The sequence below is a fragment of the Gadus macrocephalus genome, chromosome 12 (assembly GCF_031168955.1).
Source record: "Gadus macrocephalus chromosome 12, ASM3116895v1".
NCBI classification, from domain to species: Eukaryota; Metazoa; Chordata; class Actinopteri; order Gadiformes; family Gadidae; genus Gadus; species Gadus macrocephalus.
The window spans coordinates 24,958,950-24,984,023 of NC_082393.1; the positions used below are offsets into that span (position 1 = coordinate 24,958,950).

Consider the following 25,074-nt stretch of genomic DNA (forward strand, 5'->3'; position numbering starts at 1 on the left):
TAGAATCCTGAGACATTTTCGTTTTGTATATAACTGTATTTACAAAGTTACAAAATGTATACATTAGATCGGTCGAGTGTATTCCAACCTAATCTATAGTCTACCCTATCGTAGAAAAAGGACAATTGTATAACATTTGAAAGCACAATAAAAATAATAAACCCCAGTGGTCATCAGTCGTGGTCGGGCTTTTTCCCGATGGCAGGAAGCAGCTTCCGCCCTATGAACGGCACGTTGAGCTCGATGCCCGACCCGTCCACCGTGGGTTTGTCCCCCAGCAGCGGGAGCCCGCGGGGGTGGTGGGGGTGGGGGGGCCCACCAGAGGGCGGGGCGGCCCCCTTCGACGACACCCGAGACGCCACGCCGGAAGGGCGTCGCCCCGAGTCTATCCTCCTGACCTTCGACCTCAGCTCCACGGGCCGGGGACCAGCGAGGGAGTGGACCTGCGTCGCCACGGCAACGAGCGGGCAGCCCAAAATAACGTTAAAATTACGTTACAAACACAAACATCAAGAGTGTGTTAGCACTTGCTTAGTGCTAAGCATGTACTAACAATTAACTCACGGTTATTTTAAAGTCAATAGATACTAGATACTAGATATAGATACTAGATACTATACTGTGTCTACAGTGCAGGGGGCGTACCCTGTGTGTGTCCGGGCCGCTGAGGAGGACGTTGAAGACGAAGACGAAGAGCGCGGGCAGCGCTGCGGTCACGCCGGCCAGCAACGCCGTCAGCCACACCAGGGGGTTGGCAAAGGCGTTCTCAGAGACCCCTGTGGAGCGGTACACACAGAGTAGGGAGGACCCCCCCCCCCTCCCGCCATCAGCGAGTGTTGGGGTATAGGCAGAGAACTGGCTGGTAACCGGAAGGTTGCTAGTTCGATCCCCGGCTCCACCTAGAGTGCCGAGGTGTCCCTGAGCAAGACGCCTCACCCTGACTGCTCCCGACGAGCCGGCTGTCGCCTGGCGTGGTTGACACCGGCGCGGGAGAGTGAATGTGTGCATGAATGGGTGAATGTGAGGCCATATTGTAAAGCGCTTTGAGTGGCCGCTGCCTAGAAAAGCACTCTATAAATGCAGTCTTTTTACCCTTTTAACAGGAGGGTGGATATGAATGTAACCAAAGAGCACGAGCCAAGACTGCAATGGAGGGGAGGGGGGAGAAGTACCACAGAAAGTACATTTTACGGGGGTTACTAACGGTCTTGTGTGTATATAAATGATTATATATTGTACGAGGCGTACCGACGAAGAAGTAGTCGGCGGGGGCGAGCTGGAAGAGGCGCGGCTGCTGGGTGATCCTCGTCACGATGAAGAAGAAGCCGAACGCGATGCACAGGAAGACGGCGTTGAACACCGTCCAGTGGCGGGTGAGGAGCAACAACTGAACGCACGCACGCACGCACGCGCACACGCGCACACACACACACACACACACACACACACACACACGGGGGGGGGGGGGGAACAGAGACGTTCAAAAGCACTCCAACACACAGAATGGGTTTGAGGTGGAAAATAGTAAGCCTCATGTTGTAGTAAAAAACAAATCAGAATTAATAGGCCTTTGATAGTGGAGAGGAACGTACGACACAGAATGTCATTGTGTGCGTGTGCGTGTGTGTTTGTGTATGAGAGTGTGTGTGTGTGTGCGTGTGTGAGGGCTTTAATAGTGGGAAGGACCTTTCTACCTTCAATTGTATTTCATTCCCTATTCTAAACTGTGATTCAGGAACAAAGTATGAGCCCATCTCAGGAATCGTCAACGCTCTACAATCCACCGATGACCAACCCAACCGACCCCCGGGGACCGACCTCGGCGTCCACGCAGAAGATGTCCGCCATGCTGACGGTGACGGCCAGGGTCTGGTAGTCCAGGGGCGAGTCGTGGAACACGCCGTAGGGGATGAAGAAGAGCACCAGCGACGAGAAGAGGGTCTGCGCCAGCATGGCGGCGATGGTGAGCGGGTTGAAGAGGCGGTTCAGCGGGCCGGGCCGGTACAGGCCGGGACTCCTCAGGCTGCTCTCTGCGCTCGCGTCCTGAGGAGCGGGAATCACAGGAGTTATACTCAACCCACGAATACAGAACCCCAACATAATACTAATCACCACCATCAAATCTAAATATAATAAATACTTTTTTTTGCCATGAGTGCTTTTAAGGCCCAATCCCATTTCTACCCCTTACCCCTTCCCCCTTCAAAACAAGGGGGAGGGGGAAGGGGTAAGGGGTAGAAATGGGATTGGGCCTTAAGAGTCAGGGTGTGTTGTATGATGTGGCCTGTGGCTGTGAAGCCACAGGCCACATCATACAACACACCCTGACTCTTAAGGCCCAATCCCATTTCTACCCCTTACCCCCTCCCCCTTCAAAACAAGGGGGAGGGGGAAGGGGAAGGGGTAAGGGGTAGAAATGGGATTGGGCCTTAAGAGTCAGGGAGTGTTGTATGATGTGGGCCTGTGGCTGTGAAGCCACAGGCCCACATGTGAGACATTAAAACGTGATTAAGGAACTTTACATAAAAGGAGGTTGAAATGAAATCGGATCTCACCTGCTCGAAGAAAGCGTATAACTGGATGGGGATGGAGGTGTAGAGCGAGGTGTACATGGCAATGAACCAGTTCTCATACATCGACTGCGGCAAAAGGAGCACAAGAGTTCACGTTCATGGGATGTTTTTGTGGATGAATGAAAGGTCACCAGTGACCGTTAGGGAGCCTTGGTGGTGGAGGACAGGGCCGAACCTGAGCGCTGAAGCCGTTGAAGAAACCGAACCAGATGTTGACCAGCGCGAAGTTGCAGGTCTTGTGGATGAAGAAGAGCACGAAGAAGGTGATGCGGCGGTACGACCAGCGGCCGTGGACCAATAGGAGACGCTGAAGGAACCTGAACTGGGCCAATGAGAAGTCTGCGTTCTGCACCGCCTGGCCCCCCTCGACGCCTGCGATCCCCACGCCGATATGAGCAGCTGGCGGAGGGAAACAGGAAGTCAAAGGAAACGTGAGGCGAAGGCGGAGTCAACCCAAAACCGAGATCTGACGGTATCTATGAGCGTCGACCAATCAGCCTCCTCCTCACTCTTGATCATGTTGACGTCGTTGGCGCCGTCGCCGATGGCCATGGTGATGGAGCTGGAGTACTTCCTGATCAGCGTGACGATGTCCGCCTTCTGTCCCGGCGTCACGCGGCAGCACAGCACCGACTGGCACTGGGCGGCCAGCCCTATCAGCTTGGCCCCCGTGCCTGGCTCCTGGACAAACTCTGCCTGGCGCGGCGAGAGACACGACAGAGTGAGCAAAACGAAGAAACTACCAAAAAATACAACTAAGCCTGTAAGTCGCTTCGGATAAAAGCGTCTACTTAGACCAGATGTAAATATTCTCTCTCTCTGACCGATATACATCTACATAGGGCCTAAAAAAAAAAAAGTTTGGTTCCTGCTGGTTGTCAGTTGAGGTCATGGGTAGGTAGGGAATTTATTTTATTTTTTGATTTTATTTTTTCCAGCGGCAGCGAATGATAGGTAGGTTTTTTTCATTTAAAAACGAGAAAATTCGCTCATCCTTGTACAGAATGAAGAGGTGCTGTACCAAAACGTAATTATAGTTTGCATAAAAAAAATTAAATATTATTTTTTTTTTTTTTTTTTTTTTATAAAGCTCATCAAATAATTTGGGTCGCACATAAATTGACAGGGTCGGTCGGAAACCGGAACCAAACAAAACCTTTTTTTAGGCCTAGAGGAGTATTTATGGCTGAGATGTCTACCAGCTCGGGTCCAGAGATCACTAGAGCCGTCTTGGCCCTGGCCGTCTTCATGTTGACGCACCAGGCGTTCCCCTGTCTGGACGAGGACGCGCTGTAGCCCGGGTCCACAGACCGGAGGACCTCTCTGCAGGGACGGACGGACAGCGATCAGAGGGTGTGTTGTGTGTGTGTGTTTCATTAATTGTGCGTGTGTATATTATGCGTGTGTTAATGCGTGTGTGTGTGTATGTGTGTCTCTGCGTGTGTCTGTGTTTGTCTCTGTGTCTGTGTGTGTGTGCGCGTGCGTGCGTGTGTGCGTGCCTGCGTGCGTTTGCGTGCCTGCGTGCGTGTGTGTGATCACCTAAGTTCCTGCCCTCCTAGCAAGCGTGTATCAGGATCCAGCAGTTTGGAGAAGTATCCGATGTTCACTGCAGTCTCTGAAAGGGGGAGCAGAGACAGCGGCGGTGTGGGAACGTGAGCGAGGGAAACAAGAAGACTTTGTTTGCTCAGACATGCGAGACTTCCTCTATATAAAGCACGGCAGGCGAGACATCTGAGCTTCCTCTTTGACTCGAAAACTCACAATACCTGTTTTGTCCCCTGTGAGCACCCATATTTTGAGGCCCGCCTCTCTGAGCAACGCGATGGTCTCGGGCACGCCCTCCTGCAGCCGGTCCTCGATGGCCGTTGCCCCTAGCAACTGCACAGAGGGACACCACATGGTCTGGACGTTGAACACGGTGTCAGCACACACAACAAGGTCACAGACGTCCTCGCTGAATAGGAGGTGTATCGTATTTTTTATCTATTCAGTCATTCAGCACAGGCTTTGTGATAAAGTGTGATTGGGGTTATGGGGCTCCCTCTAATTTGCTTTCGGGGATCGGGGATTTCAACAGCTGTCTGTTAATCGGCTAACTGCAGAGACTATTTTTTTTAACTTTCACATTCAAGATGGAGGACAAAACACAGCACTAACATGAACAACAGGAAAAACACAAAAAGGAAACATACGTGCGGTCATGGGATGTTTCTCATTTAAAATATAACCCGTTCACATAAGAAACATACTATGAAACCGCAGAGAATATTTTAGACCGGTTACGCATGTCGGTCCATCGGTTCATTTGCACATCCCAGCATGAACCCACCAGCAGCTGGCTCTCCATGTCGCCGTGGAGCGCTTCCAGCACCGCGTCACGCTCGCCGGTCGCCATGGTTGCAGCGTCGGTCAGGACCCTACTCCAGCATTCCCACAGTTCCTCCGGAACGCAGCGGACCGCCACGCACAGCGTCCTCAGACACGTCTGGGCGAACGACTGGGACACAAACGACTTGATGTCATTACATTATCTTGTGGATGAGCCGTCTGGCTCCTTATCCGGGCTGATAATGTTTGCCAACGTATGGATGGCTGTGGTCGATGGGTGGATGGCCGTATCGGACCGACAGCTACGTGGGAACGCGACTGTGAGGACAACAACCAGTGGTTCGCTTGTTTAATCGTCAATAGGGCTTTTACATCGGAATGCATCATGGGATTTTATTATTCCATTTTGTGCTGCCGAGAGAGGAAGCTAAAAATCCTAACCTATGCTTGTCAAAAAGGTGGCATGCCATGTCTCGCATGAGAAACCCTGTGGCACGCTGCATGCACACAAAGGACCTATCATCAACACGATCACTCAGTTATTAGGAAAGGTTAGTACAAATGGCCCACACCAGAAGATGCCCAACATATCAATCTTTAATAAAACGCTAGATCTTAACCCCTATATAATCTCCCTGTTTGAGTGGATAAAAGCCCCATTAGGCCCAGTCAGAGCCTGGCTCATCCCGTGGAAGGCGTTCTCTCTCCGTGCTCTACGGCTCACCTCCAGGGCTCTCTCCGTGCTCTCCAGGCAGGGACAGCCGGCCTGCAGCCTCTCCAGGATCACCATGTCAGCCCCCTTACAGTACAGCTTCAGACCCCCCTCTGGGTCCCTCACTGACACACACACGCGCACGCACGCGCACACACGCACACACACACACACACACACACACACACACACACACACACACACACACACAGCCCTAGTTAAACATCTCCTCCTGCACACCAAGCAAGGAGAAACACATGGTACGATCACCATAATAAATTCCTCCTCCAATAGCACTCCAGAGGAGGAGGGGGTTACGTGGGTGGGTGGGGGGGGGGGGGGGGTAGGAACGGTCAGTAAGCAAAACCAGGGGTCAAAGGTGAGATGAGATTCTCCTGTGGGCGGACCCAATCAGCGACGCACAGAGAGGTACTTAACAGACTAATCAGTTTCAGGGTGAATGCTGGGAGCCCTCCGAATTAGCATTAGCATTAGCGTTAGCGTGACGTGGGTGTGGGTGTGGGGGGGGCGGGGTTCACCCACCCAGGATGGACATGCGTCTCCTCTGGCTGGTGAACTCCAGCGTGGCCAGCAGCTGGTACTCCCGGGTGACCCCCAGCTCCAGGACGGTCAGGTTGTCCCGTCTCCTGGAGTGGAAGACCCAGCCCAGGTCGCGGGCCGCCCCCACCAGACCCTCTTCGTCGGGGGAGGAGGCCTTGTACAGCAGGGTGCCTACGGTAACACCACACCCACACGGTGCATGAACACAAGAGACGCTGGACAAGACGGAAACACTGAAGTACACAAGCGCAGACACACAGTTTCAGTGTGATGTTTCGGTCTCTAGGTGGTTCTCTTTCACCGGGTTTCAGTCGACTTCATTCACGCGCACACACACACACACACACACACACACACACACACACGGTGACGTGACATGAGCCCACCTGTGCCAGAGATGCGGCGCCAATGTCGCTGTGAACACAAACCTTTGCTCTGCTCCGGCATGACGGTGTGACACAGGGCCAGGGCGGTGAAGAACTCGCTGGCGATCGGACACCGCCGGGCCCTCAGCATCTGCACCAGCTCAGGGGCCCACATGAACAGCTGCCCGCTGGCGAATGGGTTCCAGCTCAGGTCCATTTGCTGTGGACACACATGGAAATAGACGCTGCGGTGCGGGGAGCTATGCAAATAGCCATAGGAACCACAGTGGCTCACTGAAACGGAGAATGTTTCCCCGTTGTTGTGTTTCTGCGACGGACAGGCAAAATAGTATTGTTTTAGGACGATGGGGGGGCCGTGTGAAGAGGAAGGGAGGACGTTTCTCTGGAACGAGGATGTAGTGCAATGAGGATCATTACCTGCGTTTCCTCGACGGAAATAGACGCATCACCTGTAGCAAAAACCAAAACAGCAACTTAATCTCCAGGTCTCAAAGAGTGGATGGACTGGAATATTATAAACTGACAAAAGCATCATTGTTGTATCTAGCCCATAGAACCACAACTGACTCGCCGACTTTAGAACAGAGTATGGATTTGGCAAGTTTTGCAACGCTCCGATCGAATAGACATTTCTGATCATGCAAATGTAGGGAGACAGAGGGCGTCTTTGGAGGATGGTTCTATCCTCCATGATTTAGAGTAGAGTAGATGGAAGGGCACTTTATTCTGTTTTTGTGTTTTCTACCATGTTTTTGTAATCTATTTACCCCATTGAGAAATAAATAATTCTATACATATACTGTATAGATATACACACATACATACACATAGATATTAAATATTACAAAAACACACTAAAGTCCCCTTCCTGTGCGCCCACAGAAGGAGCGAGGCTGGGGTCAGAGTGCCGAGCGGAGCTGGCCTGCTGGCGCAGCGTCGTACCGTAGACGCGGCCCGCGATGCAGCACTGCCTGAACAGCAGGTGGTTCTGCGTCAGGGTGCCCGTCTTGTCGCTCAGCAGGTGGCCCACCTGGCCCAGCTGCTCGTTCAGGGAGGTGTTGCGGGCGCGGGCCGGGCTGTCCTTCTTCTCCCAGCGCATCTCCACGTCCCAGTTGATGAACAGACTGTGCAGCACATGGATCACATCGAACCTGGGGAGGGGAAACGGCCACGATATCGACACGCCGTGTGGTATGATAGTGTGTGTGTAGTTAATATTAGTGTGTGTGCGTGTAGTTAATATTAGTGCGTGTGTGTGTGTGTAGTTAATATTAGTGTGTGTGTGTAGTTAATATTAGTGTGTGTATGTGTGTATGTGTGTGTGTGTGTGTGTGTGTGTGTGTGCAGTTAGTATTAGAGTGTGTGTGTGTGTGTGTGTGTGTGTGTGTGTGTGTGTGTGTGTGTGTGTGTGTGTGTGTGTGTGTGTGTTTAGTATTAGTGTGTGTGAGTGTGTATGAAGTCAGCAGCGTCTGTGTGTCCTGGACGTACGAGATGTAGAGGGCCATGGGGATGAGGGGGTTCAGCACGATGATGTAGCTCCAGAAGGTGAGGAAGGCGGAGTAGACGGGGTCTCCGTTCACCGTGAGCGCCGACAGAGCCGGTGTGAACCGGGACACCTGGCTCTCGAACGCACCGTGACCCACCGCCATGAGGAGAGACGTCAGCAGGACGAACGCAAAGATCTGGAGAGGCACGGCACGGCCACGTGGACACAGGGTCGGATATAGAAAGAGTATAAATATAAACTAGGGGTGGGCAAGTTAACGCGTTAATTACGTGTTAACGCAATCATTTTTTAAAGTGATAAATATAAAATGACGCATTAACGCATGTTCTCTTATTTATTTATTTTTACTTTGATTTTGAAAGGTTTTGCCCGCAGAATGTCAACATTCATATCAGAAATCATCAGAAATCATAAAGTAAGTGTTCCACTTACTTTACATTAAATTATACTTGCAGTAAGAGACTATTCCCAAATCTGTGGCACTAATTATTTGAATTTAACTACACTTAGTAACTTTTGGTTTACAATTATATTATTTAACTAACTGCTATATAAATAAAGTTGCCTTGCCTTGCCTAACTGTTTACAATTCCCAAATCTGTGGTGTTCCGTAAATTTCCTATTCAACCCACACTGAGTGAGTCAATACAACTCCCTTGAGATCACTTGGTCTACTTTTCGCATATTAAGTACATTTGGTATCAATGACAATGTGTCTTTTCATTTGATAATCTCACTTAATTTAAATTGGAGTGGATTTAAAAAAGAATTTTAAAAGTGTGATTAATCGCGAGTTAATTCATCAATACCATGCGATTAATCGCGATTAAAATGTTGAATCTTTCCCCAGCCCTAATACCATCACATCATCCCACCCGTCATCCCACGCTGTGCTGGGTGCCAACTAACCCCGATCACCATCTTGTTCAGCAGCCGGTCCACGTGGGTGGACTTCACCCTCAGCTTGCCACAGCTCCTCAGGATCTTAGTGTCTGCACCTGGTGGCACACAGGACAGCAGACCCATCGCATGAGACCACGGTACAACCGACACCATCGCATGAGACCACGGTACAACCGACACCATCGCATGAGACCACGGTACAACCGACACCATCGCATGAGACGACGGTGCAACCGACACCATCGCATGAGACCACGGTACAACCGACACCATCGCATGAGACCACGGTACAACCGACACCATCGCATGAGACCACGGTACAACCGACACCATCGCATGAGACCACGGTACAACCGACACCATCGCATGAGACCAGGGTACAACCGTCCGACACCATCGCATGCGACCACGGTACAACCGACACCATCGCATGAGACGACGGTACAACCGACACCATCGCATGAGACCAGGGTACAACCGACACCATCGCATGAGACCAGGGTACAACCGACACCATCGCATGAGACCACGGTACAACCGACACCATCGCATGAGACCACGGTACAACCGACACCATCGCGTGACACCACGGTACAACCGACACCATCGCATGAGACCACGGTACAACCGACACCATCGCATGAGACCACGGTACAACCGACACCATCGCATGAGACGACGGTACAACCGACACCATCGCATGAGACGACGGTACAACCGACACCATCGCATGAGACCACGGTACAACCGACACCATCGCATGCGACCACGGTACAACCGACACCATCGCGTGAGACCACGGTACAACCGACACCATCGCATGAGACCACGGTACAACCGACACCATCGCGTGAGACCACGGTACAACCGACACCATCGCATGAGACCACGGTACAACCGACACCATCGCGTGACACCACGGTACAACCGACACCATCGCGTGACACCACGGTACAACCGACACCATCGCATGAGACCACGGTACAACCGACACCATCGCATGAGACCACGGTACAACCGACACCATCGCGTGAGACCACGGTACAACCGACACCATCGCATGAGACCACGGTACAACCGACACCATCGCATGAGACCAGGGTACAACCGTCCGACACCATCGCATGCGACCACGGTACAACCGACACCATCGCATGAGACCACCGCGCCCACTACCACTGGGGGAGGGGCGGCCCACTTCTGCCGCCCTTGAGGGGGGGAATCCGTCCAGAGAGAACTCCAAGAGGTTGTTGGGTGTCTGACCATGACCTCTGACCTCGGAGAGGAGTAGGGGGAGGGGATGGGGGATGGGAGGGGGTTATTCATTAGATGATTTCCCTATGGAAATCAATGGAGTGCTCTTTTGTCTTATGCCGGGATTTGGTGTAAATCCTCTGCAAGCTACTGAGAGATTCCAAACACCTCCCCCCCCCCCCCCCCCCCTACCCCAACCCCCACATCCATCATCTGCAGCAGAACTCACTTAAACCCTGGCGAATAACATGGCGTCCTTGACGGTAATGAATGAAATGGCTCATTATTAATTAACTGTGTGTCGTGTGAGGTAGAAGTCCTCCAAAAACCGAATTTTGAACAGTAGCTGCCTTACAACACTTCATGGCGGTCTGTTTATATCGGCATCACACTGTTACCATTTCTACAAGAACAATATTGGGGCCAGGGAGACTACCTGGGAATAGGCAGGATACGATTATCTTCAGATCTTAATGCAATAGTCAACCTTGGTCATGAGCAGTTCAAAACAGGATGTGTGATCAGGGTTCGAGTTATAGGGCTGAACTAGGGGTCATGCCAATACATAGTTTCCAATGAATGGCATAAAAGCCATCTCTGCATGTAGTTGATCTATTGATCGGCTTTACCAGAACTGAAAGGGTCATCATGGTGGAATACATGACACTTCCCACAGATCCAGTAATATTGGATCAATGATCACTTAAAATACACAGGCAGAGAATGTCTGTGGCGGCCAATTAGGAACTTAGGATGCCTTTACAGGAGACTGCAGAGGCGGGAATAGGTGATGTCCTTCATTAGTATAATTTATAGAATGAATAATCGGTCTTATAAATATGCAGCTGAAGTAGGTAGAGGATGAACGAGAAAAGCGTCCTTCGGGTCTGTCTGGATTTCCTCTTCGGGGACTATAAATTGCTATCTCTATCTAATGTGACCTAAAATGTTCCTCATTTTGCATACCTTATAGGTTCCCAGGCAGACAGGATGAAATTGATCCCCTTACACTCCCCACTCTGTACCATAGGCCGACAGGATCCCTTTGTAGCCTCTCACGATATGAAGGCGTTAACATTGATGGGGAGATTTGATCAGCCTCCACACCCTAACCCTACAACATCTACCATCACCCCATGTTAGTATGAACAGAATTAACAAAAGATATACAGACATAATAATAACAAGTTGTGCGTTGTAAATCGTGCTGCCACAACCCTGGACCGTGTTAACATCAGAAAAATAGGTAGATTGTACAACACTTTTTGAACTACATTGTATCTAGATGTTAAAACGAATCTGTTTACACAAAGGCCCCAACTAGCCACAGTTTCAGCCTGTGTATACGTAGGGGAAGTTTACCAGAAATCTCATCTCATCACATCACTTGCTACAGGTTTCATACAAGACATCGCCTCCGCAAGAGAGTCCATCTAGACGAGAACCTGTCAATCTAGCCGTCCTGTATTGTAAACCATCTCTAGATGTACACTCTGTATATATTCAACCGTTCCCATCTGTTAAGAAAACATCTCTCTGCATCACTATCTCACGGACCGTTTTCAATACACAATTTGACAAGAGATTTAAAGTTAAATTCACGTTGAACAGGTCGAACGATCATGTTGCTTGAGGCCAGGATCTGTCAGTGAAAATAGGTGAACACAAACTGGGCAGTTTACTTCGTAGTAATCTTAAAAAAAAAATAAAAAAAACTCTACGACACCCTGTAGACTGGCCACTGTAGCAATACACTTAAAGAAATCGAACTCTGAAAGATTTATCCAGTCAGTCGAAAGACATTCTCTTGGTCGGAATACCTCCGGAACGAAAAAGGAAAACAGGCTCGACTCTGCCTCGTTCAATTCCTGGTTTCCGGCCCTGCTCCATTTCACCCTCAGAAGTAGGGCCGACACACTAGGCTTGCTGTTTCTGAGGTGAGGTTCCGATTGTGCCCCCCCACGCCGTACCTGCGTATATCATCAGGCCGTAGGCGACCTGCGTGTTGCGCAGCACTGTCCCTCGGAGCAGGATGTGGTCGTTGTTCAGCACGTGGTCCTCTCCGCGCCATCGCAGGTGGCCCCTGAAGGCGTAGAGCCGATTGTTGGGGCGCTCGCACCACACCACCCCTGTACGCACGGCAGGGCAGGGGGGCAGAGGTTGTCATGGTGAACGACCCGTCGACAATGAAAGGATCTTTGGTAACACGTCAGCCAACGGGACGGTGTGACCTGTGGTCCTTAGATTTTTTATTTTATGGTTAAAACCAATCATTTGTTGTTTTTTTGGTTTAAAGGAAGGCCTCATCTGTCGGATACCTTTAAAAATAAATGCCTATTTCTATTTGTTTATTTTAATAAAATATATCTAAAAATAATATTCTAATTAATTGATTTAATGTGATTTATTCTGCAGAGGGAATGACTCACCACAGGCATGTATTTATTACTAATTGGAATGAATTCATAAAACAATGTGATCCAAAGGCCCAATCCCATTTCTACCCCTTACCCCTCCCCCTTCTTTTGAAGGGGTAAGGGGAAGGGGGGAGGGGGAAGGGGGAGGGGGGAGGGGGAAGGGGGAAGGGGGAAGGGGGAAGGCGTAGAAATGGGATTGGGCCAAAGAATCCGGTTTGAATAACACTTTTCAATAAATTGGAATAATAGCATGGAAAGTGCAAGACTACAAACACAACATACCATCAAAGTCAGCGAGGCTTTTCTCAGAGGGCTCACTGGTCAGCTCGTTGTGTGTGATGGACAGGGCTTGTTTGTACTTCAGGTTGGTCTCTCTGTGGACAATACACATTCACACCTCATTTTTTATCATTTATTTTTTCCAAGTGCAAAACCCTGCCCATATTGTCATCGTTTTGGCTGCCGTCGCATTTCATTCAATCGTTTTGATGTGTGTTAACGCTAAGTAGCTATGTGATGCTACGTGGTACCCGTCGATATCCGCAGTCTCCACATAGCACAGGCTGTACTCTTCTGAGCTGCAGAGAAGCAGGAGATCCGCCTAGCATCGGGGGGAAATACAAGCGAGAGAGATCGTGTAATTATAAAACACCATTGATCCAGCTAAGTGATTTAGTCCAGTATTGAAAAGGGCCATTCAAAATGGCACCCGCTAGTAAGAAGTCATTCAAATGAATAACGCAACTTGAATCCCCCTTCGTACAGTATTTGAGTCGAAGCGGTCCGTGTTTCAGGTGAAGTTACTGGGAAGAACTAATCGAGAACCAAGAACTACTGGGTAGAAATGACCCAGTTACACAGTGTTTTGTGAGCGAGAAGGTACGAGGTTTAGGAGGTATGCTCACAGGGACGGGCTGGTCTTTGTGGATCCGCACCACGTCTCCCAGGCACAGGTCTGTCCACTGCACCGTGCAGAAGCTTGACATGACAGGGAGAAGAAAGAACACATTCTGGAGAGAGTATCCACAGCCTTGCTCTGTTAAACAGACACCGCTTAGGTCAACGGGGTGAAATGGGATTGGAACACAAAGGCAAAATTTGTTATATATTTTCTGGGGTCCTGGCTGATAATTTTATTTCATTAAAAAGGTATTAGCGATTTAATATGAATGGATTGACGCAAAAAGTCTACTGCAAGGGCGACACACACACACACACACACACACACACACACACACACACACACACACACACACACACACACACACACACACACACACACACACACACACACACACACACACACACACACACACACACACACACACACACCTAAAAGGAAAAGCTTTAATGATGGGAGGGAAAATGAATGCTACTAGGATGACTGGTTCATCAATGAGAGGACGAGGAGTCAATGATGACAATGGAGGAGGAAAGGAACCAAGGAGTTCTTCCCTGAGTTCTCCCCCCAGCATGCACAGCGGTGTGGGGACAGAGAACCAGGGACAGTCCTCTGGGATAACCCCCCGACCCCCCCCCCCCCGGAGGCCTGAGAAGCACTAACAACCCTCCCCTCTCCGCCGCTACAACACCAAAGCATCTGTGACACATTATAAACGCGGGGAATGACACAGCGCTTTTTCAGCCGGTATCCAAGGGGCACTGTCTGGGGATTGGCTCATTCACACTTCATTAGAGCTTCATTAAGGACGCGTTTCCCCCGGCAGAGGCTGTGGGGGAGGAGTCCAGGTAGGAGAGAGCCTTTCCCCTCACCTCTTCGAGTCGAGCACGTCGCTGGCTCGGGAGTTGATCTGGGAGTCACTCTTCCTCCGGGCCTGGGTGGGGCGGTGGATAAGGGGATGGGGATTGATAAACAAAGACAGTGTATGCATCTAAAAAAATAAAAGAGAGAGAGAGTGAGAGAGCGAGAGAGAGTGATAAAGGGCGGAAGGCGGGAAGCAAGCGTAAGTGGGGGTGAGGACGGCCGTGAAAGGTTGAGCAGGAGAAGGGAGAGGATGGGGAAATGCCATTATGGGGCTCTGCAGTGACACCAGCGGGGAGATTTACGCCCCCCCCACTAAATGATTAGTCAATAGAGAGGGGTCAAGCAAGCGCTTCAGCCAGAGCTGTTAACGACCGTAACTCAGTGGTGCACTTAACCAGAGAACTCTCCATGCAAAGCGACACACACACACACACACACACACACACACACACACACACACACACACACACACACACACACACACACACACACACACACACACACACACACACACACCTAAAAGGAAAAGCTTTAATGATGGGAGAGAAAATGAATGCTCCTAGGGTGACTGGTTCATCAATGAGAGGACGAGGAGTCAATGAGGACAATGGAGGAGGAAAGGAACCAAGGAAAGGAACCAGGAACCAGAGTGTGAGCACATGTAGAACGCGGATGCATGTTCAGACATACGTGTCTGGATATTCATACAAACACACACACGTAAACAAACGCACACATGTACACAAACGCACACACACCACATGAAGTGGGAGTCTCACCAGGTCGGTGGCCAAGTCCTTCAGCCCTCGGACGGTCAAGACCAGGATGAGCGGGATGGCGTTGGTGTACCAGCGGAGGGAAGCGATGGCGGGAATTGCCTGTAAACAGTTAGTGACCCTTAGGAACGCCGTAGCTCAGGAGGTAGAGCAGGTTGACTTGTGTCCTAGCGTGTGTCGAGCTGTCCCTGGGCAAGACACATCATCCTAACTGCTCCTGACGAGCCGGCTGTCGCCTTGCATTGCTGACTCCGCCGTCAATGTGTGTATTAACTAGTGCCGTCAGTTAAACGCGTTATTAACGGCGTTAACTCAAACCAATTGTAACAGCGTTAATTTTTTTATCGCGCGATTAACGCAAATTTTTTTTTTTTTCTTTGGTTCAAAACAAAGAAGCAGTAGCCTGACTGCTATGTTCAAGGCAGTATGTTTGTATGTTCATCGTTTACCGCACTATAGGCATTTATTTTTGTATCGTCCTGTTTTGATCAGTATATTCCAATGTTGTTATCAATAAAAAAAAATGTGCACAAGGCAAGCCGATGCACTTCTCCATGTTGATAAGAGCATTAAAATGAGAAAGATTAATGGGACAAAGAAATCAAGGGATATTTAGCATAGAAAAAAATTTGCGACATTAATGCGATTAATCGCAATTAAATATTTTAATCGCTTGACAGCACTAGTATTAACCGTTGTAAGTCGCCTTGGATAAAAGCATCTGCTAAATGCCCTGAAATGTAAAATGACGGTGAATGCAAAGACAACACACACATCGGAAACTAAGATGGAAAGGCCACTAGGATGGAGACGATGATCATGATATCATGGAAGAGAAAAGCAACGTGATTGGTAACCCGGTTGAACAATTGATTCATATGAAATAATTGTAGTAGTCCAAACCATTTCATGTTTTCATTTTTCTGTGTCAAATGCCCAAAGGTAGACTTCATTGAAATGCTAGCAGGATTTTTGTGACATGAATAAGAGTTTTTTTAGTGAGTGGAACCTGATGCCCTCTGACCGTCGACATTGAAGTTCTGTTTTGAATTCAGCGAAAACACCCACCGACAACACTACGATGTAGACATAACCACAGCGTACAACTGTTCACTTTCAGAAGAGAAAAGCATGAGTGGTAAGAGGAAGTAGAGTACAAGAGGAAGTAAAGAGAGCGGAGACAAAGAGTAAAAAGGGCCCCCCCTCCATCAAACAAGTCCCAGCCAGATGAGCCTCAAAGTGGGGGCCCTCCCCAACACACACACTCTTATCAGTCTCTCATATTATCCTTCCATCAGGGGAATGTCTATGGAATGGACAGAGAGGCTTGATTCCTTATTTTGTTTAGCTGTTATAAACAGAGCTGATATACTGTTTCTATATTATAAAATGTTCATTAAATGTTTGTGATATATTGGAGCCCAATGCATAGGCCTATTAAACATTAGAACGCGTGTTTCTCTGGGTCTCATTCACTTTCTTTCATCGACTAAAGCAAAATACTTGGGGTGTGCAACATAGTTTACTTTGACTGGCTTATCATAGTTCAAATATTAGAAGCCAACGACAACAGGGTTATTTATGCTCTTTTTTTACTCAGAGACTCGATCTAAAGCAGTAACTCGGACACTGCTGTGGTTATGGAATGTGGGTTGCCTTGTTGAGTTTGTCAACAATACATGAAACACAACTCACAGTTTGTAAGGTATAAATTAGAGTCTAGGCGGTAATCATTCACTGGTCATTGTCCGTGTCTATTGTGTTGTCGCCAAGGCATCAAGGATAAACAAAGGCAGGTGTATATGTAACCAGCCTGGTTGCTTTCTTCTGGAAACACCTTGCAGAGTTTACCTTATTCCCCTGGCCGCCCCACTGGTCTCACCTGCATCACCACGATGAGGAGGTAGTAGATGTTGGCAACACGGTGGAACTGCTCAAACAGCGTCAGGGGCAGGAAGGTCAGCAGGGAGTACTTATAGCTGCGCACAGTGTTGTCCTGGCAACCCGGCCGTTGGTCCGGGTTCCAGGGAAGAGAAAGAATGGCATCATTGGGGTAGCCCGTGAGAGAGAGGGTTAGGGAGAGATGGAGAGATACAACGGAGAGAGACGGAGAGAGAAAGAGCGATACAGAGAGGGAGATGGAAGAGAAGAAGAGAAAAAAGAGAAACGTTCAGAGAAATAGATAGAAGGAGATGGAAACATACAGAGAGGTACACATAAGGAGAGGAATACAGAATTATAGACAGACACAGAGAGAGAGAGAGAGATACAGAATTACAGACAGACGCAGAATTAAAGACAGACACACAGAGACAGAAACACAGAGACAGAGACAGAGACAGAGAGAGAGGGGGTTGCACAAGGGAGACAGGAGATGTCCCAATTAAGCAGTTCCTGGGTCCCTGAGCGTGCCAACTAGTCTAGTGGGTCAGGTTACCATGTCCGCCGAGAGCCTTACCGCGTACTGGCCCCAGCGGAAGCACAGGAAGGACCTCCGGCGGCCGCGGGCATAGCGCTGGCGGCAGTTGGCCCTCACCTCCCAGGTCAGCTCTGTCAGACAGGGGCCCCGGGTCAGAGGCAGTGGCTCCCGACAGATACACGTCATTACATGTTGAACACAGTGACTTATGAAATGGGCAGTATAACCGTCTGGTCTTTCTGTTTGTACATTGTCCAATAGGATTCGTTACAAAGTGTTTTCAGGTTGTTTTTTTGTGTGCGCGGTCACACTGAGTATGTGACTTCTAGAAGAAAAAAAATAAAAATATCTAGCGTCAAAGTAAACACTGTTACTTATGAAATATGCAGTATAACGGGTCATTCTGTCCTAACATATTACATTTAATAATAATAATAATAAAAACAGCTGAAACTGGATCATGCTGCATGGATTGCAGGTTCACATTACTGTGTTGGATCTGTCTAACCAAGATGCGCCCGACATGACGTCACTTACCGCTCCAGACTGGTCTGCGTTATTATGCTTAAAGGGGACATAACACCACCAGGTGAGAGTGTGATTAGCCTTACAAGCAGTTTCGAAAATCTGCCCTATATGACATCACTAGTGGGCGTGTCCACCTAGATGTATGCTGACTTTCGAAACGGCTTCTAATGGCGCGTTTCCACTGCAGGGTGCGGAACGGATCGGATAGGTGCGGATCGGGTCGCGTTTCCACCGCCAAAAGTGGGCGTGACCCGGACTTTGCCGTACCCGTTCCGGCCTCGTTCTCGGGACTCCTCCGTTGGGGTACCGAAAACGAGACGAGACGCCGGAAAGGGTCCCGGGAAATTCTAGCTACACACCCCCTCCGTTGATTGGTCGACAGAATCATCACTTCCGGGTGACGCGGGGATAAAAACAAACAAACTGTAGCCTTGAAGTATTATTCTTTACAATTAACATGTCGCGTAAAACGCTTGCTTGGGCGAACAAGGAGGTGGAGACGTTCGTCTGCATTCTTGGGGAGGAAGACGTTGTTTACGATGTTTACGTAGCTGCCGCGGCAATCGACCTCCGGCCTACCACAAAGGGTACTGTCGACAGTGGAAACGCGACCTCGGAACTGAGCTGGGCTACACCGCCCCCTCCCTACCGCACCTTTGCGATCCGATCCGTTCCGCACCCTGCAGTGAAAACGCGGCATAAGGCTAATCACACTCACACCTGGTGGTATAATATGTCCCCTTTAAGAATAGTTAGTTAGTTAGAAATGTATTGTCCCCTTGGGGAAATTGTTCTCAGTGAAAAGACAGATACACATGACCGTTAACAACAACATAAAAAACAAAAAGTAAATAAAGATAAACAACCACTGACAAGACAAAACCCCCAAATCATCATATTTTCCACATAGTTCAGGGACACATCTAAAGATGTTGGCATTTTAAACCAACAATTAAAACCTTATTTTTAAATGTTTGTTTAAAAGGCTGATGGATTGTGGAATGAATGATTGTTTTGTTCTATTTTTGGAGAGGGCTGGGTATCGAAACCTGCTACCTGAGGGTAATAGTTCAAAGGTGGAGAAAAGTGGGTGTTTTGAATTTGCTAAAATAATTTCTGCTTTACTCTGAACTCTCTCTCTAGGTGTTTTCCAGACTATTTAAATTAGTACCCAACAGCTTGCTGGCAGTGGTCACTATTTTCCTAAGCCTACTCTTCTGTGCTTCTGCTGCGCTGCCGAACCAGCAGATTATGCAGAAGGTCAAGACACTCTCCACATAAGCAGTGTAGAACATCTTAGCCATTTTACAGTCTACATCAAATTAAATCAGCTTTTTTAAAAAGTAAAGCCTTATAAGAATAAGAATATAAGAATAAGAATCGACTCTTACTTAATCTCCAGGCTCTTTTTCTATGGTGACCCATTGACAGGGTGAATTGGTCTTATTCCAACACAAGTAAGCCCAAATAGACAAAATCAACAATATCACAAGTTTCCATTCTGCGTTTACACTTCACATGACTCACTGTGGTCATAAAAGATCCCAGGACCAAAGAGTAGGGGTTTCCCCGGTGTCCTGGCCCAACCAGGCTCATTCAATCTGGCCCCCCTAATCATCCTCCTGTACAATTGGCTGACTCATCAATTCCCTCACTCTCCACCTCAAGCTGGTGTGTGGTGAGCGTTCTGGCGCAGATTGGCTGCCGTGCATCACCCAGGTGGGTGCTACACACTGGTGGTGGTGAGTTGGCTCCCCCCCTTCTGTAAGCGTCTTTGGGTCATTGAAAAGCGCTATATAAATATAATGAATTATTATTATTACATTCTTAAGGCCAGCGGAATCCCATGGTGAAGACGATGACCGGTTATCAGCAGCAGTCTGGACGTTGTATTGCTTCGACCCGCCGATGGGAATGGACCGGCTCAATAAGCAATACGTATGTGTGTTCAGTTGACAGTCGCGTCATACAGACATTAATACAACCGGGAACTGAGCACTTCAATGAGTTACAGTTATCTATTATTAAAAAAAACGGTGACACTACCCGTAGCAACTTATGAAATGATGCACAGCGATCAGAATTCAGATTGCTCTTCGCACAACTCAAACCATTCACACAGAACCGCAATCTTGACACACGCTTCAGTCTGAGCATGTGCAGTGTCATGTAAACGCATAATGGAAACTCGTGGATCTGTTTGCTGTTAATACTTACGGTAAGCTACCGACCCCGGGAAGCTCGTATGCTCTATATAGGAGACGCTAAACTCTCAAAGCTGAACGTAGCTGCAAGTGTGAACGGTGTAAATCACTTGCGCTCCCTGCAATGTTATCCCAGTAATTAAAGGGGAACTACAGTGGAAGGGTCGTACAGTCATCATTGGCTCGCCAACTGCCCAATGTAGGTTGCGAATTCACTGCCAGAGGGGGCGAGTTGAATATGATTTGCTGATTTACATCTCGGCATGTCAAGCAATTAATCAGTCGTGTTAGTAAACTAGTCAAACAGAAAGTTTCCCTCAGGCTCCAGTAGAAGCACACAAGTGAGAGGAGGGATGGCTGTTGAACATATCATCATCAGAGCATGTATGAAGCTACGTACCCAGGTCTGCCTTCGTATTGTCCCCAATCGCCATGACGTCCGCCACAGAGAAGACGATGATACAAACCTAAGGACAAAAACATAGTGTGTGTGTGTGTGTGTGTGTGTGTGTGTGTGTGTGTGTGTGTGTGTGTGTGAGTGTAAGTGTGTCAGTGGTCCACGAGTATTGTACTCATTAACTGATGTCAGGTTATCATGTGAACCACCAGTTAACTACACAGTTCACGAAATCTTGAGCAACTAAATCCCCTCTGGGTAGAAATATAAGCAAGTAAATAGACTGCAGGCACACCATCGCAAATCCAGCTAAATGTTTCATAAATCAACAAGCAGACATGAATTCCAGCCGAACAGGACGGACTGTTCAGAGTAAACAACGACATTCAAACCTTCTGCTCACCTGAGATCCTGCGAGTGGCCGGGTCTACTGCACCCGTGCATCCGCGTCCACCAGGTTACACACCCGAGATACGAGCTGCATGTCAACACTGAGCACAGACGCACATTAACCTCTTTACATCACTCGCCTGCTCACACACACAGACACGCACCTGGCCCGGGCTCCCTCCGACCCTGCCCTTCAGTGGCTTCCTCCGTGAGGCCACACCCCAAACACACCTTTCCTCCCCCTGGAGGAGATGGTCCCTTGGGGAGAATGGCAATGGAACAAAATATACATGTCACGAAAAACACTGTTTCTATCCTCCAGGGTCTTTCGGAGTGAGGTGGGCCATGATATACAAATCCAATCGATACAAATCTGATAAAAGCGTTCATATATTATCAATTGAGCGTTGATACATTTGAATAAAGGCAACCCTTCAGACCTCTGTATTTTTCTTATGACTCTCATGACATCTGCTGGACGTCATCATCCATTGCAGGAACACATCAGAGAAAAAGGACCAACGCAAGAAGAAGAAAACAATTCTGTGAATTGATGTCAGCTGCCTGCTTGGTTCAATTCTCACGTAATGTGGTTTTATGTTACCTTGTCTGTTTTATTTCCGGATGCGAGTATGGTATGGGTCCACACCCAGAAAGGCCCCATACCAATTCCTGACGAGTTGTGCGTTTGCGTGAGAGTGTGTGCATGCATGTGGGTCTCCATATCTTTGACAATCTTTGGGTATCTATTTCTACAGCTAGGTTGGGCAGCAGGAGGGCGGTTTGACAGAATGATACCTAGTGCTTTTACTATGGTGGTTGCTACCGATGTTAAGGCCAACCAACCGGCCAGGGTTCTCCACCACAGTTTAACTGTTTCAGTTGCCATACCTCACCCGTGTTTATACTTAGTTTATACTATGCCGTTTTACTTTTTTACTTTTCATCCTTGTCTAGAGGATGCATCTGCTCTGACAATTTTTTAATTACGGGAATTAGTTTCTTCATTCAATTCAGCTGCACTCTTGAACCATACGGCATACATCCGTGTTGCGGAGTGAAACCAAGTTCTTAATATTATTCACCGTGTTTCTGTACGAGGCAACACATAAGCTAAACATAAGACCCAAACAAGTCAACTCACGGGAAAGCAAAGCAACAACTTCAAAGTGTGATACAAATACAATGTTAATTTGTTTTGAGATTAAGGAAGTCATTATGCATGTCTAAATTTTTCTTATTTTAAATTATAAAGACAATATACATCACAACAGATGAACGCGAAGTGTTTTATCTAGGAGGCCATTGAGGATTCAGACCACTGTGGTATCATTGGCACATAGTTTATAACTAAACATGAGCACAAAACACAAAAGTTCTACAAAGAGAACTACAAATCCTGCAGAAATTGTATTGGTAGATTAAATGTTTAATGTTTAATGTCATACATCTGTTCTAATTAAACAGATGTATGACATTAAAAACAGCTGATTTGATAATTCTTTGCTTGACATTTAAATAACTGTATTCTATATGATGTGTTATTAATGGGATTCCTGCTACGACCCCAAAGTGAATAAAAGTGTGATTATTGAATAAACGTTAACATGAATTGACTTGTCCATGACGACACACTCTTCAACGAGAACTGAAACCTTTCGGGGAGCTGCGTGCTCAAAAAAGAACACAAGAATGAAAAGATAAAACTTAATATCTATCTGTTCTTTCTGTTATATTTTGAGCCATTACGACCATATCCGCTTCTCCTCTCTGAGGTGTCAACTACACACACACACACACACACACACACACAATGCCGCTTTCTCATGGTTGGTATCTCACAGGATCTTTGGTAACCTCTCGTCACACTTCTGTCCCTCTCTCCGAGCGGGAGGAGTTGCTGCGTGTACGCGTGCATGAGGAACACCAGAAGCTGTTTTCACACCAATGGGAGGACATCACAGCGTCCCACAGCACACTGACCATCCTGACCCCTGAAAGGGGCCCATTGGATGACGCACACACGGTACAGATTGTGTTGGACTTCCTGAACAATGGTTACCAACTAGGCACCCACCACAACGCAATCATTCACTGTGTCAGGGTTTGATGTGAGAAAAGTGTATTGAAGTCTGCTGTAAGCTTGCAGAGGAGTTCTCTTATTACTTCAGATCAAAGCCTAATTTAAAGCGAATCTGGGTTGGTTATGTGTGTGTGTGTGTGTGTGTGTGTGTGTGTGTGTGTGTGTGTGTGTGTGTGTGTGTGTGTGTGTGTGTGTGTGTGATAAGGACAACGATCTACTGCTTAATCAAGTGTGAATCGTTTGTTTAGTGATTGGCAGGGATGCAATCTCAAAGTGGGGCATTAACTTTAAAAAACACAGAAAAATGGGTTTTATTTAAGTATTATCATCATCAAGGGAATGCATTCTTGTTGCCTTCTTCTGCATAGTTAGGGTAGGCCTACTTCTGTTTGAGTCCCTTTGGGTACTTTACCTGATGATGGTTAACTTTCGTTGAGTTTAGCACACAAACAGCATTGATTCACCACAACGCATTGCATGGAAATAAAACACATATAGGGTAACCTTATTGTGGTGTACAGAGGATGTGGCGTTTAACACAATGAACAAAATGGTGGCTGTAACATCTATCACGAGATTCACAATAGGCAAAAAGATTATGCTAAAACCAAACCCATAATGCCTCAGTCAGAGAATATAATGTTATAATGTGTGATAATACATAGGCATATTTTGAATTCATTCATAATAAATTGTTTTATTTTCTCTTGTTATCAAGAGATTCAATTGATGTATTACTAATAAATCCTTCACAGAAATGTGAAAGATAACAGACAATTAAATGCATTAGGCAATTTCTTGTCTATGGTGGTTACTTGATAAACAAATAGTTTACAATTTCTGAAGGGAAAATGCTTAGATAATTTGTTTTTTTCGCTTCGTCTAATAGTGCCTTCAATACGAATATATATGCGAATATATCTCTATTGGGGTATCAAAATGCCAGTCGTGCACTGAACCGACCACAAAATAGCGTTGGAAAGAAAGTAGGACAGTTGAGTCATTTCTGAATTACCTGTTGGTTAGGTCGTGACCACGTTCATGATTTTGATTTCCGCTTTACGGTCCCCAATACTGTAGGGGACGAAGAAGACAAATCATTCAACCCCATTGGTTCAATTCGAATAAAAAAAAAGCTCCGAACAGTGCGCTACAAGACCGCGTCATGCTCTTTTATAAATAAATTGCTAATCGTTCAAAGACAGGCTCAAGGCTCTCTATTAAGAACAGGTATGTGCATATAATAATTGAAGCAAATTTGATTCTATTTTTTCTTTTAAATATATCAATACATATATTACTTTTAATATATAGAAAATTTATTCGGAAAGTAATAAGTAGTAGTAAGTTTCGTTTTGATTGTCATGCAATGTTGCAATGTTCCAAGCTTTTAGTTTTTTTTTCGCAATATTAGTTTAGAAAAGGTAGATTAGAAGGTAAGGTTTGAGGATGTATTGCAACAGATATAATTAAAAAAAAAAAGGCTCCTGCACTTTCCAAAATTGTAGCTAAACTCAAGAGTTTAATTTATCAAGCCTTATGCAGTTAATACAATTATGATTACAAAAATATAATTATTTCCCAGCGTTTCTGATTGAAAGTCGTACAGGAAAATAGAGGAACTTAGATTGACAAATTAGTACCAATTGTCTGAATAATAGTAAAAAATATACTACAAAGTATTCAAGATATTAGTTAGACATGAAAAGTAAAAGTTGAACGAGAAATATAATTGAGTTAAATTCCAGAAGTTATAATTTCCCTGTAATTTCGAACTTTTACCCTTCGACATTTCATAAAACGAGTGCTTGAGTTTGTGGTTCCGCTTTTTTTTCAACTATCAACACCTACCAAAAAAAAAGGCTGTTACT

At 47.1% G+C, this 25,074-nt stretch overlaps 1 protein-coding gene across 1 annotated transcript; it reads right to left on the reverse strand.

The window, feature by feature from the left end:
- atp8b3 (ATPase phospholipid transporting 8B3) lies at window positions 1–24,272 on the reverse strand. The gene is made up of 29 exons (XM_060067124.1): window positions 24,219–24,272; window positions 21,134–21,378; window positions 20,734–20,800; window positions 17,641–17,732; window positions 17,065–17,178; window positions 15,186–15,284; window positions 14,415–14,476; window positions 13,547–13,619; window positions 13,172–13,242; window positions 12,924–13,015; window positions 12,195–12,353; window positions 8,977–9,065; window positions 8,049–8,242; window positions 7,503–7,711; window positions 6,978–7,009; window positions 6,603–6,759; window positions 6,157–6,345; window positions 5,626–5,738; window positions 4,903–5,070; window positions 4,340–4,451; window positions 4,113–4,188; window positions 3,773–3,896; window positions 3,083–3,269; window positions 2,749–2,972; window positions 2,556–2,639; window positions 1,819–2,043; window positions 1,249–1,387; window positions 646–776; window positions 1–443 (listed from the first exon to the last, which is right to left on the reverse strand). Exons 3-29 carry the CDS (start codon window positions 20,765–20,767, stop codon window positions 174–176), a joined length of 3,519 nt encoding a protein of 1,172 aa, XP_059923107.1. The 5' UTR covers window positions 20,768–20,800; window positions 21,134–21,378; window positions 24,219–24,272; the 3' UTR covers window positions 1–173.
- Between the last annotated feature and the right edge of the window lie 802 nt (window positions 24,273–25,074).

Coding starts and splice junctions, on each gene's coding strand:
- atp8b3 (XM_060067124.1), bottom strand. CDS start 20,767: ATGGCGATTGGGGACAATACGAAGGCAGACCTGG. Junction 17,179..17,640: donor TCCGCTGGGGCCAGTACGCG/GTAAGGCTCTCG, acceptor CCGGGTTGCCAG/GACAACACTGTGCGCAGCTA. Junction 7,010..7,502: donor CATCGCGGGCCGCGTCTACG/GTACGACGCTGC, acceptor TTTTTGCTACAG/GTGATGCGTCTATTTCCGTC.